Genomic DNA, 16,660 nt, shown 5'->3' on the forward strand with positions numbered 1-16,660 from the left:
GGTGCTGGTGATTCTGTGAATCACCCACTATAACCAATGACTAACCACATGGATTTAGTTTGAAAATCCAGTAGTTAGCTGGTGCTTGCCTTCAAGGGTCCCTAGGCATTTTGATGCAGAAAAACAAGTCCAACTTGGCTGTCTCCTCCATCTTGTCATCTTGCCAAATAAAAAGGGACACGTACCCCTGCAGAGATTACATACGATTGAGCTATGGAACTTACTGTGGATTATTTCCCCCAAGAATTTTCTGAGAAGGTAACTGAGTTCCAAAGAATGAGCATGTTTTCAGCGTCATGTTTACAGACCCCGGCAGAATCACTACACCTTAGAGTTCGTCTGAGCGGGCCAGTGGGAGGGGACTTCCACTCAACATCTGCTTTGTGTCAGGCAACACTCAGATGAGATCCTTATCATTCACCCTTGACCATGACCTAAAGCAGGTATCACATATGGCACCTACAGTCTGAGAAGTTACGTAACAGTAAAAGGAAGTGGCAGCACCTGATTCTAACCTGTCTCTCTCTGACTTTTCCTGATAATCCCCCACATCCGCTAAACCAGGCGGTCACCTGGAGATGGCAATAATATCATCTCAAAATAGAGCAAAGGCATGGGAGTTGTGAAATTAATACTCCACTTCCTACTCTGCCAGACCACTGTTACACAAAGCCACCCCCTTGTCCTCTCCTCGCCCTTTGTAAGGTAACAGTCGCAATGCACATTTCTGGACACAGGGGCCTCTTATAATCTATGAAATGCTTCATTGTGCTGCAAAATTCTTGAGAGAAATGTAAGCACCAGAATCTCACCAAACGTAAAAGTGGTAGCTCCTAAAACTGCACTCTAAAATACTTCTTCAATTATTTACTTTTTATAAAACCTTATTTATCCAACTTGGTAACTATACACACTTACAGAACTTACAGTGACCGAGTATCGAGATTTACATCATCTCTATGAAAAATATCTTTATTTCCTTTTCTTAGACTTTTTCTCCAGCTTTTCTCTTTTGGCTCTTGGCTTCTGCGGTTGTCTTTCTGCTGACCTATTTAAGCACATTAATGGCTGTGGCATTTTTTCTCGGGACCCATGAATGTGTGGATATCGTGAACAAACAGTGAGGATGTCAGGCAGCAGGTGTGACCCAGGGTCAGCATCCATCCGTGCGGTTCTCAGATTCTTACCTAGGATGCAGAGTCCATCCGTGCAGTTCTCAGATTCCTGGCTCAGGCCTTCGCAGAACCTGCCCCCGTTCCTCGGGGCTGGCGCTGTGCACTCCCGGATCCGCAGATGCTCACACTCAGGACTGCAGACTGACCACTCACTCCACACCTCCCAGCTCCCGTCCACTTTAAAGGGAAACAAAAGAAACATCAGGAGAAAGACCTGAGTGACCATCCGGAGACTCACCCCAGGACTGCTGTTGTTCTGAGAGCTGGATTTTCAAGAAATAACCACCAAGATAAGAAATGAAATATCAGTTTATCTTCTCTCCATGGAGACGGGCTAAAAGCAGGGCATCATTCCCTTGCTATTTCAGGACAAGACAGATTACGGAGTTTAGGTAAGCATGTGAATTAATCAGTACCTCGGGGTGGGCTAATAATGTCAATATCCCTTCTGTCTGGTCTTTCGTACATCTTAGACGGACAGATAAACTATGAGCATTAGCTGCTGGCAATCAGCATCTTCCTTGTGGGTTGACAGCTTAGAACAGAGAATGAAATGAACTCTCTTTAAACCTGAAAGCCCCCAAAACAATAAAAAGTTAAACCCAAATCTACTGATAGCATTAAACTAAAACAGGTCAGTCAAACCCCGAGGCACCAGGACTTACACAAATAGAACTTCTTGGGTCATGGATTGCTACTGTATGCAGAAATGAGGGAACTGAATCCAATTCCACTAAAAAGCAACCCTAGAGATTATGGCAGATGTTGGCAGCAATTGCCCCATAATCTCCTAGGAATGGTTCAACCCTGCTTATGTGGGTTAAGATATTGCAATTTTTAATCCAGAGCAATTAGTCAAGAGAAGGGTAACATAGAAAACGCTGAACTTGGAGCATGCTGATGTTTGAGCCCTTGTGTTGCTTCTATCAGCTTTTTGACTGGGTGACCCTGGGCAAGTTCCTTAGCCTCCCTTTCCCCTGTCTGTCAGCTAAGGATAATCAAACTCACACCACAGTCAAGGACACTGCATGTGTAAAAGTATCCTGCACAGTACCTGGCACACAGTAAACACTCAATAAATACTTTATTGAACATGAGCTCAAGATGAAACTTTAAGAATATGCTGCTGGGGAGAGTCTCACCTTGGCATTAAGTGGAACTAAATTTGGAATTTTAAAGACCCAGGCTGTAGTCCAGTGTCTTTGGAGGCAATATTGTGTACCACATGTGAGACCCAGGATCAATTCATTTCTCAGTGGGAGAATGTGCTTTCCCTAAAGAAAGTCATCTTCCATCTCATCTATTTCTCATTGTATAAAGTGGGTTATGGCCAGCAAGAGATGAGCAAAATCACTTATGAAATTTGGTAAAGGAGCTCGCTCTCTATTCAGAAAGGGAGGCAAGCACAGACCGAACGTGAAATACTGACTTGCGAAGACAACGTACAATCTCTGCCCACTGTCTTGTCAATAAATGAAAAGCTAATATCAGGCTAACTGAATGGTATCTCATGACAAAGAGTCAAATTTTTGGTACCTGCTCTTTTGTGCTGGAAGCCAACACACCTACTTCCTGCTGTTTTAAACATACATGCTGCAGAATGGGAGAATCAGGGAGAGGAGGAGAGGAGGGCAGAGGACGGAGCAGCCCAGCCAAACTCTGGGAGCTAGCAGTACCTCACAGCACGTGGGCTACTGATGTGTCTGTTCAGTGTTACCTGCTGGTTAAAACAAATACCCCCAAACACTGCACGGAGGTATTTCATCCATGTTCTTGCCACTACACTGAATTTTACATTAGCACTTTGGATAAAGGCTCTACTCTATGAATTTGGGAGAGGGTGGCTTTGGAAAAGGAGCTTATACGGACTGTTTCCCATCAGCCCGAGAGTGTTGGCAGGTCAGAAGGAGGAAGGGAATCTGCGTATATCTCACCAGGACAGAGAGAAGTGCAGGTTACTTTCTGCACTGACATCCCCTCACAAAACGCCCCACCATTGAGAGGAGCTGGGTTGGTGCAGGTCCGGGAGCGTTTCTGCCATCCTCTACCACAGCGAACATTGCAGGCTGACCACTCTGTCCAGGAAGACCAGCCTCCATTCACTGAGAGAGAAAAATGGGGAGGGGAGAAAAAAGGAGAAAGGTTTTTACTGATTGCCTACTATGTGCCAGCCACTGTGCCAGGTGCTGGGAATCGGGGCAGCCCCACCAGCTGCTCTCTAGGAGGCCACAGAGGCCTCCCCTCTTTCAGCCCTCAGTCTAGTCACCTGAAATCGAGGAATGCAGAATTTACTTTGCAGGGAAATTATGGGAAACAGGCAGAACTCATCAACAGACCACTAAAGCACTTGAAAATCCGGAGAATAAAAAGAAAATATCGGCATTTGAATTTCTATTACTTTAAGTGCTTCAAAACTAAATCCCAGGGTTCTTCTATGGCGGCAGGGAAGGCCTTTACTTAAATAGCCGGGAACTTCTTTGATATAACACCTGAGATATTCCGCAAATAATAATGTTTGCTTTGGTGGATGTCACAGAGAGGAGGGGAAACGCCCTGACGGCAGTTCTGTCACGGATCAGGGTGATGTGGGGTTTGGAAGGGGTGGGAAGAAGTTGCCCATCTCAGTTCTTTTCAAGTATAAACACAAAGGAAGAAAATAAACACCTTTTTATTATTTTTAAAAGAGAGAGATCTGAAATGTCACTATCTCACAGTATTGGAATAGCAAACACATTCATAGCAACGGGGGTGTTTTCTTGCCTGCCGAGTTGGGGGGACACAGAGCAGCGATGCCCCCAGGTGATCTCAGCGCTCTAGGCTGAAGTTTTAATCAAGCCCACGTCCCCCTGCCTCTGCCTCCCCATCCATTCCTGGCCTCTGGGCTGGTCTTACCATAGACCACCACGGTGGCCGACAGGCTTCTCCTCTTGGCCACAATGTTGGCTGCCATGCAGGTGTAGTTTCCAGAGTCAGAGAGCCGGGCCTGCCTGATGATCAGGTTATGGTCGGCTCTGGTGTCGATGTTCTCGTCTTGTTCCGAGTCGATGGGCTCCTCGTTTTTCAGCCACTCCACCTACAGGAAAAAGGAATATTTACAAGCCATAAAAAAAAAAATACCAAGAACTTTTTTTTAGAATTGGAAGGTGAGCAGTTCTGCAGTGTGGGAAAGAAATACACCTAGAATACATGAGGCTGGACAATGAAGCCCATGAACTCATCCTAGAAAACGTGCTACCTCATTGCTGAGTAACACCATGGTCACCAGATGGCCCCGGGGAGGGCTGCGAAGGTGACTGAGTCATATCTGGCCATGAGGTATGGAGCAAAACTTCTTCTGGAATGAGTGTGAGAACTTGACTGTCTGACCTTGTGGAGAAGCAGCAGTGATTTGCTCCTTTATACCACGTATTTTAGTCACTAAGTTTGGTTATCTTCAGGAAATGGATACTCAAGTTAATAAGCTGCAAACAGGAAAAGAACCCAAATATCCTAGTCACTCTGACCTAGTTTCTAAAAATGCGAGGGAAGAGAGAAATGAGGTGACTGCAATTAGGTCATTTGATTGCCACTCAGATGACAACGATGATATTTCAATAACTGGTCCAAAGTGAAGCTCGGAAAATCAACACGGAATTGGCAGAATTTGTACTTTATGCTGAGAGCACATTATGTCATTATACAAGGTTTGCAGTCAATAACTTTGCCTTTAAACAAGTTTTAATAAAGGCCAAAGTGACACAGATTTGTATAAAGGCATGTATGTCAAATTCAAAGCTCAGTGTTCTCTGGATTTGGCCTCAAGTTTCTGTGGGGATCATTTATATTTTCTTCGGATGAGTTACCAGACATGCAGGCTCGGGGTGAGGAGCCCCCAACTTCCAGAGGAGCTCACCTCCTCCATCCTCTGGGTATAGGCTCTTCCCATCTCTGATTTGTCTTCTCCTAATGTGGCTCCTGGAGAATCTGTTTTCTTCTTTCTGGATCTCTAATCCTACCCTTATCCGTACTTCCCTTTCCTTGAACAAGGAAGACGCAGATGGAAGCCTCTGCTTCTTGTATCTCCATCCTTCCCCATGTGGAGAGACACCACTCTGAGGTCTCTGTTTCACGAAGCAGCCCAGTTTCCCTGATCTGGGTTCCATCTCTATTCATTCTCTGCTTCCACATCTAAACACCTCTACACTCCGGCACCATCTTAGTAGCCCTAGATACATATCTTGAGTTGTCAATAACTACTTAGCTCTAGTTATGAGCATATGTAAAACACAGTAATTGAACAGACTCGTTAAAAATGGAAATTTATTACAGAGAGTAATGGCTATGACTGCACCAGAGACTTCCCGCAGAAGTGCCGACTTCAGGAGGCATTTCGACACACTCTGCCCACCATTAAGACAGCTAAGTGAAAGTTAGTTTTAAAATAAGACACCTCATTTCATTTTGTGTTTAAATCTAAATAACTCTAATTTATCACCGGTAAAAAGTATAGCAGTTATATATAACAATGTGGTTGAATAATGACTTGCTGGTCTCTATTTACGAGAAGAAAACCTATAATGGTTCTTCAATGCCTTCCCCAAGTCCCACACCATCAATGAGAGATTAGATACCAAAGTTTATCACCCTCTAAAATTTACTCTAGAAGAGGTCAATGGGAGAAAAGAGGAAGAAGAGATGTGAAAACATGAGGAAGAGTCAAAAGGAGATCTCACTACCAAGCTCAGTGACTCCTGAGGACATCAGCAGGACACAGCCTGGAAGTGCAGGTGCTGACGTGACCCAGGGCCAAACAGCACTGCTCCGATTGACAAAGCTGGACAGTGGAACCAAACTTAGACACATCTGACTGTCTGCCTGTGACACAATGTCCTCTACTCACCACTAACATTGCATATTTCAAGCCAAGCACAGAATCACAAATCTCTCATGTTCTCACTCGTGTACACGTGGGGGAATTGATCTCATGGGGTCAGAGAGTAGAATGATGGTCACCAGAGCCTGGGAAGAGGACTGGGGAGGGGGCGGCAAAGTGGGGTGGTTAATGGGAACAGATACATAGTTAATTAGATGGAATGGACGGTATTTGACAACACAACAAACTCACTGTAGTCAACACTAAGTTACAGCATACTCTGTTAACTGAAAGAATGAATTGGAATCTTCCTAACATGAAAAGATAATAAATACCTGAGGTGATGGATACTGCAATTACCCTGATTTGATTAATACACATTTCATACCTGTATCAAAATATCACACATACGCCGCCAGATATACACAACTATTATGTACTTATAATAAAAATTTAAAAAAAATTAGAAAAACATTTTATATTTCCCAGACCCATCCATTTATTCCTTTGAAAAATGCACAAACATTTACTGTCTATCAGAGGTAGCACTGAGAGCTTGGTGAAAGCTAGGTGAACAAAACTACGATGGCTCTTTTTAATAAGCAAAACAGAGATAAAACACGTAAATCCATATTTTCACCAGAAAATAAGAGCTGCAAGTAACCTTGTCACCAACATTCGGGATGGAATGCTATGAGCAAGTCCGTGGAACTGGGTATTTATCACTCCTGAGCTACTGGGAAGAGCAAACTGGTCTCCATAAAGCAGGTCTGAGAGCTTTGGCTCCATCTCTTCCTGGGTCCAAAATTCAGGTGTAAATTGCCTGTTTTCTAATGAAGTCTCTGGTTTTGCTATTTGTAGCATCTAGTAAACTTTGTTCCTATGTTTTCCTCTTCTTTCACACTTCTCAAACAGCTGGTCAAGCAGGAGGGAAAGTCTGGCACTGGCCCATAAATAAAGTATTCTTAGCAAGCAGAGAGCCAGAGAGTGCTCTGTGGGAAGGATCTGGAGATGGAAACTAAAGGAGTCCCAGCACCTGGAATTAAGAAAGTCGTCCTGCAGAATCCTGGCCCACAGGAAATTCAAGGCACAGTCATCAAGTCGAGATTTGGCTCGATAGCCATCAAGTTGAAAACTTATGGAAAGATAAGTCACACAGACGACAAACTAGGCCGACAAACTAAGAAAAGACAAAAACTTGGCAAATGGTAAAAAACAGCACTGATTATGAGTATAAATAAAATAAGCTACTTCATTTCTAAGCTGACGATGAAGCCCTGTCAGCAAATACAGCAGAGATGAGAAAACACAACAAAACCACGGCAGTTAAGTAATCGAATAAATATTCTATAGCACTAATCTCCTATTGTTAGAACAATGTGAGATTTTATGATCTGAAATAACACAGATTACAATCTCTCTCTCTCGCACATGCTGTTTTGTTTGTCACTGGGAGTGACCACAGGACATTTTACTTACTCCAGTCTTACTACACAGCTTGAATAGCAAAGCTTGTGTTGAAATTTAGCCCTCAGTGTGGCAGTCCTGAGAGGCGGGGGCCTTCAAGAGGAGGAAAGCAGAGCCTCATGGGTTCCCAGGGGAGGGGACCTGGTGGCTTCATAAGAGGAGGAAGACAGCCCTGTGCTAGTGCGTCAGCACACGCAGCCCCTCTGCCCATGACACCTGCACCACCAGGGACTCTGCACAATCCCTGCCAGCAAAACGTTCTCCACAGTACTCTCAACGCTGGGATTCACAGTCTCTAAGACTGTAAGAAATAAGTTCCTTTCTTTATAAATTACCCAGTTTCAAGGACTTTGTCATAAGCATCAGGAAACTGGCTGAGATGCTGCTCTTCCCTCTGCCCTTCCCTGGTCTTTAGGGAACCCGTTTTAGACAGGTTGGCTTCTTAACCCGTCCATCTGTGGTTTCCTTACTGGCTTCTTAACCTGTCCATCTGTGGTTTCCTTTCTGGCCTCTGCTGGTGATTCCCCATAATGAGATCCCATCAGGTTGCTTCCTACCTTGAAATCTTTCAATGGCCATGACTTGTATTTAGAACAAAATCCCCACACTTGCCCTAGGCTAAAAACGTCCTTCCATAGTCTAGCCCACTTTCACTTAGCTACCTCTGATCCTCCCAGCAACCCCAGCTCATTCAGCTCCAGCTCAGGACTCTGTTTTGCCCTAGGTAAGTTCAAAGCAAGTTCCAACCCTAGGGCTTTCACATCTGCTGAATCCTCTGCCCTAAAGGTCTCCTCATCGTCCAATCCCACTTTGCATTTGAGTCTCAGGTTAAATATCTTCCCAGAGAAGCCTTGCCTGACTACCCTTTCTAAAATAGTGAACCAGGGCCACAGGGCGGTGCTCCTCTGTAATCTCAGCTACTTGGGAGGGAGGCTGAGGCTGGAGGATCACTGAGTCCAGGAATTCAAGGCTACAGTGAGCTATGATTGCACTCCAGCCAGGGCAACAGAGTGAGATCAATCAGTAAATGAGTAAGACCCCTTCCCCTGTTTTAATTTTCTTCCTAATACTTACCTCCACCTGATAGAATGAAGATAGTAATACTATTTGTTTTTGCCATTATGATCTCAGGAATTTGCTGAAAGGAAGGATGGGGCTGTGAGCGAGGATTTAACTACAATCAATTATTTTTGGCAGAAAAAAAAATAAAGAAGCTACATGCCAACTGATGGAGCTCTGTTGAAATAAATCATGATTCCATGACTGATTTAGTGTTACACAGGCTTTAGAAATTAGGATTTCACCTAGTGAAAACACAAAAAATAAGTCATGTCCAAATATAAACTTATGTGTTCAGTATTGTTATAATTTGTAAAACAAAAAAAATTTACAAATATACAGGTACTTTATACCAAAAAGACTGAAAGAGAACACAGTCTGTTTACTAGAGAGATCTTAACGGGGGTAACTTCTTTTTTCCCTTGGTAGTTAATTGTGGCACATTCAAGGAAAAGCTTTAGTAATCTGAAAAAAATCACTTTAGCTTCAAACATCTCTTTTACTTAGCATGTAGCACCGTGATTTTCAAATTTATAGTTAGCTAGAGGATGCTTCTTCAATTCAAAGCTGATCTGAAAATCCAAAGTGAAAAAACGGATCAACAAGGACAGATTCTACGTCTGAAGCAGGAGTGAAGGTTTCTCAGCTGCAGGTGTGAGGACGCTCAGTCGCATCAGTGTGGTCACACCCAGGCCCACTGTTTGCACAACTCTGGAGATTATTCGTGTCCTCCCTCATGTCAGTGACGCCCCCTGGTTATGTTCCCTGCACAATCTGTGCGACCAGGCTGGGCATGGTGGCTCACCTCTATAACCCCAGCACTCTGGGAGGCAGAGGCAGGAGGACTGCTTGAGCTCAGGAATCTGAGACCAGCCTGAGCAAGAGCAAGACCTCATCTCTACTAAAAATAGAAAAATTAGCCAGGCTTTGTGGAGAGGGCCTCTACTCCCAGCTACTAGGGAGGCTGAGGCAGGAGGATCACTTGGGCTGGAGAGTATGAGGTTGTTGTGAGCTATGACACCATAGCACTCTACGGAGGGCAGCAGATTGAGACTGTGAAAAAAAAAATTGTGCTACCATAGGTTAGCCCGGCCCTACAACCTACCCCCTTGTCACCCACAGGTACAATGGAAATTTACCTCTGGGCTCCCCATATATAGTTGGAAAAACATTGATATAGGGTAAGTGAGGTGTTATAGGGGTGTGGTATATAAATAGAAATTCTGATACACATGGTATTTATGGTGCCTTGACTGTGGTCCATTAATCCAATTATGTCTATGAACAATCAGCACATTAGTGGACTCTTAACTGCGGAGTTTTTTTAATTTGTAACGTAATAATAGTTTATCCATTTAATGGATGGCAGGATCTTTATGAGGAAATCAGTTTGGTATGTTCTGGGCTTATAAAAGTGACAAATTGCATTTGGATTTATGCTTTTATCACTTAGAGAAACTTTAAAACAGTTTTGATGAGCTAAGTGCTTCTAATGTAGAACAGTTTAATAAATAAGATAGGAAAAAAAAAATAACTTCTCCACAGTAGCTGCTGCAAACTCAAATGTTCCTGGGGGCCAGGGAGGTAACACAAATTAGTGACACACTGCTGGGTGCAAGACACCCATGTGGGTTGGTGGCATCGTAGAGGCCAGGGCCTGTTCTTCATTTCCACAAAGGAATGAGCTCATGCTCATTTTTCTTAAAAATTGTGGCATTTTGTGTCTTCTTTTGTTCTCCTACTTTAGATGGGGACCAGCATATCTTAAAAAAAAAAAAAAAAGATGGTACAATGAGAAATGGCAATGAACCCATTTTTGCTTACCAACGTTTTTTGCTTCTAATGCATTAGAGTGGTCTTCAATTTTAAGAATACTTCACATCAGCATCAGGAATTACATGTGGATCACACAGGAGCAGCCACTAGTCAGGGTCAGACGGCCATTACTGGAAGGGAGCTCAGGCCCAGGGTGGCCAGATCTTCTATCCCCCCCCCCCGCCCCCAGGAAGCCAAGGGTGTGTATTTTAATGCAATTATTTCTTGATTCTTACAGGGCTGTTTATATATTACAAAATACACTATGAGGGTGAACTAAAACATATATATAGATGTGCTAGATGTCGATTCATCCTCTTTACTTCACAAAAATGACAACACACCGGCTTTCTGACCCCCCAGAGAACGTGAGCACAAAGAGGAGCTCAATGCCTTTCACCTAAGTCAACTTCTTTTCATTTAAATCTGCTTCATGGACCACCCAAACCCATTACAGGTCTCATGTGCCACTGCCAAGCCTCTGGCTTCCTCCTGGAAATGTGGCAATCTAAGAACTTGTGAATCTACACACAGTATTCTGCACGTGTTACAGGGGTGCACACAGATGCTGAATCTAGAAACTTGTCTAACAAGAGGCTGCCAGCACTAATGAAGAAATCCCTAATTAAGCTCTTAAGAGGAGCAGTACAGATTTTCAGGTTAGCATCATGGGGTCAAGACACTGACCACTGTGAGAGGCCCACAGTCCTTTGTGACACGGATCCAACAGGTCATCAGGCTGTGGGAGGCAGCCATCCCTCAGAAAAACGATTCTTTATCTGGTTTCTACTTGTTTGGTTCTGATGGATAATCCCGGTTAGGAACATGTGAAGAGACTAGTTACGCAGAGGTAACAAGCGTCTGTATCTGCGACATGCCTGCGTTCATTAGCAGAGTGCTCTGTACAGATGGTCTGCAATTTGTCGATTTTTCCAGTTTATAAACAAATCTGGAAAAGCAGAACATCAAAGACGATTGGATTTCATGCCAAACAGCAGGTTCCTGATCAGTCATTCTGGGTGGTGGGAACAGAAGGTGTCAGCTAATGAGCCCACAGACTGTTCTCACCAATAGCAGCAGGACGGACTCGGAGGGGGAGGCCATCTCCTGTGTAAGGGGGACAGACTGATTTTTCGAGGGCACTTTCTCACCTCAGACGGGGGTTACAAGTGACTATGTCTGCATGAGTCATGACAGTTAACCTCCTCTGACCTTTCCTCAAAGACATCTATGTATGTAGACACGTAAACCTTACACCTCGATGTTTATTCCCACCACGTGGCACCTGAGAATTCTCACGCTTCTGTTCTTAATGTTCCACAAGACAATGAGAAGCGAGTGGTATTAGAAACCTTTTAGAAATAATAATAATAATAAAAAAATCTAGTCCAGAAAGAGGAGAAAGCTATTTTAATAGTCTATGGATGACCCCAAACCCCTTGATCTCTGAATTCTAGACAGCATGGAAATCTTCCATCATATCCCACAGAAAATGCAAATGAGACTCTTCACCGCTGTCATCTACCCTGTGTTCCGACCCCTCAATCCTGGTCTTCTCTCCTAGCAGGGAGAGACTAGACTATCAGAGCTACCCGCACATCACAGACGCAATCTCAGCTTATGACTCTCGAAGCTTCTTGATTCATCTACCTGTGATCATTTTCTTTCTGACTGCTTATTGGCAAGCTCTGTAAGAATTTGAGTAATATTTTAAAACATATCTCATGTCTAAGGAAGCTTGATATGCCCTGCTTAATAAATCTTATAGCCTGAATGGGTGTCGATGCAAATTTAGAGACTGGAGTGGCGCCCGTGCACGCACATACATACACACACGATAAAACCTCACACTGCATTTTAGGGGTAGGGCCAAGGGGAAGGGCATTTTTCTTTGCTTTAATTCCCAGGGTTAAACACAGATATTGCATATTGGGGCAACCACCATGCTTGTGTAGTTTGTTTTTAAATTCCGGGAGCCACTGGTATTTCATGATGGTTTCACGCTGCATTCATGGAGTTGCTCAGGCTTCCTAGGTCACATAAAAACAATCATTTTTTACCCATCAATCCAAAGTGGCTTGGGAAGGCAACCCTGTCCCGCAGGATGGGAAAGAGAAACGGGGCTATGCTAGGTGAACGAGGAGCACAGCTCAGGAAAGGCTGGAAGGCCCTCGCAGGTCATAGTGTGATCGGCCCCTACACAACCTTTCGAACATTGTGCAAATTTCCTATCTTACAAAACCCAGGCATGACAGGAGTACTGTGAGAAAGCAGAGAGAAGGATGAGGTCTGCACTCCAGTCGGTGGGCAACAGCACCGAGGACACAGGCTGCAGATGGAGTGAGCCAAACCCATGTGGTGAAGATGAAGTCCCCTGAGAACCAGGAGGAAGCCTTTACACCAGAGATTTCAGCCCGTGGGCCATGACATACTGCTGTGCCCTGCCTGACAGGATCACTGAAATTTTTAAAGATTGTCAACTATTTTCAAAAGAATTTCAAAGCACAGTAAGTGTATATGTGTGTGTGTGTGTATTTATTTATTTAACTCTTTTTTTGATCAACATAATTTAAGTGTGCCATGAAAGTTGAACTAGAGGTTCAAGTATGCCATGAGATAAAGATGTTGAAAAACACTGCTCTAGACTGTCAAACTCCGGGATACTGGTCTAATAGTTCTCATTCACTTTAAGTCCCATGGTGAGTTATTTTGTTTCATTGTGAGACAGGGTCTTGCTTGGTCACCCAGGACGAGAGTGCAGTGGAATCATCATAGCTCACAGCAACCTCAAACTCCTGGGCTCAAGCCATCCTCCTGCCTTAGCCTCCCAAGTAGCTGGGATGTCAGGCACGCACCATCAGGCCTGATTAATTTTTTTTTTTTATTTTGTAGAGACAGTGATCTTGTTCTTGCTCAGTTCGGTCCTGAACACCTGGCCTCAAGTAATCCTCCTGCTTCAACCTCTCAAAGTACGAGGATTACAGGTTTAAGTCACTACACTCAGCCCCATTATGAATTTTGATCAAATGGTTTATCTCCTAGTGTAATAATAATAATATATAGCATTTCTTCTTTACCGCTTACTATATGCTAAGTGCAATTTTAAAGACTAACAAATGTGATAATTAATTTAATCTTCAATCACCTCTATGGAGTAGATAACATTTTTTATCACTTCCATTTTATAGACAAAAAACAAAGATGTTAAGTACTTGGCCCCAAACCACATATAGAGAGTTAATGGTGGAGCCAAAATTTGATTCCGAATTTGAATTTGAGTCTTGCTTTTAACCACTAGACTCAATTACCCCATTGTTTGCTAGATTTGGGTGGCACGACCACAGGCTGTTTGAAAAATTACACGGAAATAAAGAGGCTTATCATAATTAAAGACAATTTTGAAAACATATTTTGGGCTTTTATGATCATTCCTAAGGAATAATTTAAATTTTTTTTCTTGGCAATACAACACTTTAGAATAAGTATACTATGGGGAAGGGAGGGATTTAAAGGACAGCTCTGCACATACTCTAGTTAGACTCTACTAACACAGCAGGATGTTCAGAATGTGAACTGAGTTATTTTGACATCAAAAAATGATCGAAACTCAGTCTCTGCCCATGTATAGATCACGAGAAGCTATGCTAGCCCTCTCAGTTGTCTGGTGCTGTATTTTGCATCTTGGCAATGAGTGGAAGTGCATGGCACAAGCGTCTCTGAAATCCGGCTGTGGTGATACAGCCAGTGGCCTTGGTATTTCTGTTCTTCTTTCTGTGTTGGACGTGAATGTGATTCTGGAGATGTGGCAGCCATTTCGTGACCATGAGGAAAAGGCAAAGGAAAGTACGGAGGTCCTGGCCATAGCTTCAACCTCGCAAGGGAAGCTCTTGCCATCTCAGGCATTACTGTATCTCACAACAACCCCACGACAGGCACATGAAACCTGATTCTCCCCATGTTATCATAGATAACTTGCTTTTCTACGCTCGGGAGAAACACTAGAATTAGTAGTCTTTGCATAGCTTTCCTACCACAGGCTATAGCAATTTTCTGAGGCTTCTACAGGCCACATGAAGCGCCACGCCTCAGCATTTTCCCTAATGTGAGTTGCCATTGTCAAGTAAGTCTTAAATGGGACTTAACCACGGTGCAGAGTGACACTCCTCTACTTGTAATGGAGCCCATTATCCCCTAATGCTAGTTTGGGCCATTACATGCTGTGCCACTGACAGATGAGACGTCACCTGTCCTCTCCACTCTCCTTGACGATGTTTCTCCCGCCTGATTCCTAACAGCACTATCAGGTTTCCCCTTCATCCTGCTTTTCTTCCCAGACTATCTGGATTGATTTTAAAGCCACCCACACTGCAGTTTCTTCAATTTAGCTCCACTTATCTGATTATGCATTACAAAAGGAAGCAGAAATTCAGCTTAATTGTGAAGCCACCGCAGCAGAAGCAGGCAAATGGCAGAAACCTAATGACAGGCAGAATCGCACTCACGGTGCCGAACGGAGTGACAGACACGAGTCCCGCTGTGGAAGCCTGAGTTCTGATGATGAAGTTTACGTCCTGACACTCTGTGTCTCTGTCAGACAGCGCCGTTCTTCAACGTCCCTGTTCAGTTGTGAAAGTGACCAGTAGCTGTAACCTCATGCTTTATTTGTTTATTTTTTTAAAATTCATTTTGACAGGTAAACGGTCTCAGGCAAAGGAAGCACCCTTAGCCCCTAGTTACTGAAATGTGACAGTGTCATAAGTAAAGGATGAACCATGTTTGCCTTCATATAAAGAGTTTACAAGAATGGTGATCGCAGGAATATAAAATATTAAATGGATGAAATAGAAGTTTGGGGCAAGCTACGTCGTGCAAAGATGATTTGTAAGGGAGGGGACACGAGGGTGTTTGTTTATTTGCTGTGATTTTGACAGAGTTAACAGATCCTCCTCTTTGACAATTATACCTTTGCTCATTGTCATCTTCAAAGGGGAAAAAATCTGCTTTTGAATCTCTAGTGAGGACATACCTGAGAGCTCTAAAACAGTGTGATGTCCTGGTTCCTGTTAAAATAATTGTTTTAGGGTGGGGAGGCCTCTCTTGACAAGCGTACAAGGAGTTGGTTTCTGAGAGACTCAAGACTGTTTTCCGTATTCACATTCCTCCCATGATCTAAGTTATTTAAACAAGGGTTTAAGGTGTTGGTGGGCGACATTAATTACCAGTTCCCTTTTTCTGTTCCTTGTTATCACAGGATAAACACTCATGTGTTTAGAGTGTACCCATCATACTAAAAACGACAGCATTAGAGATCCGCAGTGTTCCTCCACAGTCTGGTTTTAAAAGCTGATACCTGAGTTACAAACAATTAGATATCCTGCACAAACGTGTGTCACACATGCGCACCCATTTGAGAAATCAGATCTCCTAAGAATAAAAATGCTCCCATCAGGCACAGTAAAAGGGTAATCAGGTAATGATCTACAAAGGAAATTCAGGGACAGATACGGATTAGCTCGGATTCCAAATACCGGGGAGCTAAGAACAAATTAGCATAATTATAAATTTGTTCCAATTACAGAAGGCAATTATCAGAGACCAGCTTACAGCATTATCAAAATGAAATCAGCAAAGTGCATCTACATTCCAGGTAGATGCCAGTGAGTTAATGGTGCTTTTAAAAAGAAGGCTCTACCCTCATTCATCTTCCATCTCTTTGATTACTGCACACTCGGCCCAAGTTTCCTCTCAGCTGACAGACACGGAGCCACCACGAGGGAAGGAAAAAACACACGCTGTAATCACGCTTAACAACCCGACTGCAGAACAACCAGACTCTGACTCTCAAGTCTTGTGAGGATAATTTATCTAGATCAGTGGTTCAGAGCGTGCTTTCAAATTTTAGACAGGAATTCACATCACCTCTGTGTTCTCTCCCAAAATATTGATTAGGAATAAAACTGTGACTAAGCCTGTTATTACCTGCTCCAGACGAAAGCTCTCTGTGCAGAAATACAGTGCTGTTTATATTGTTTGTTTTCATTTGTGGGACACGTTGCCTTGTTAACCATCGTAATCCTGGAAAGGGCAAAGTAGAGTCAAATGGACTTCAGTCTCCAGACTGTGGAGCTGGGAATGCAATTCCACTTCATGAGCTAAGATTATACATTAGAATATGCTGGCAATTAAGGAAGCGATAGTAAGAGAGAGACTCAAGAGATCACAGATTATTTTTTTATTTCTATTTTTTTGAGACAGAGCCTCAAGCTATCCCCCTGGGTAGAGTGCCATGGCA

The 16,660-nt window shown here is 43.4% G+C and overlaps 1 protein-coding gene across 1 annotated transcript in view; it reads right to left on the reverse strand.

Moving 5' to 3' along the window:
* The window catches only part of UNC5D (unc-5 netrin receptor D), a 578,354-nt gene that overhangs the window by 117,352 nt on the left and 444,342 nt on the right, over positions 1 to 16,660 (reverse strand). Inside the window, exons 5-7 of the mRNA XM_012809266.2 lie at positions 4,068 to 4,248; positions 3,110 to 3,277; positions 1,188 to 1,352 (exon numbers count right to left, since the gene is read on the reverse strand). Coding sequence (XP_012664720.1) covers positions 1,188 to 1,352; positions 3,110 to 3,277; positions 4,068 to 4,248 — 514 coding nt within the window. The remainder of the gene's footprint in view (positions 1 to 1,187; positions 1,353 to 3,109; positions 3,278 to 4,067; positions 4,249 to 16,660) is intronic.

Source organism: Otolemur garnettii, unplaced genomic scaffold (genome assembly GCF_000181295.1).
Source record: "Otolemur garnettii isolate 467f Iridium unplaced genomic scaffold, OtoGar3 scaffold00102, whole genome shotgun sequence".
Lineage (NCBI taxonomy): Eukaryota > Metazoa > Chordata > Mammalia > Primates > Galagidae > Otolemur > Otolemur garnettii.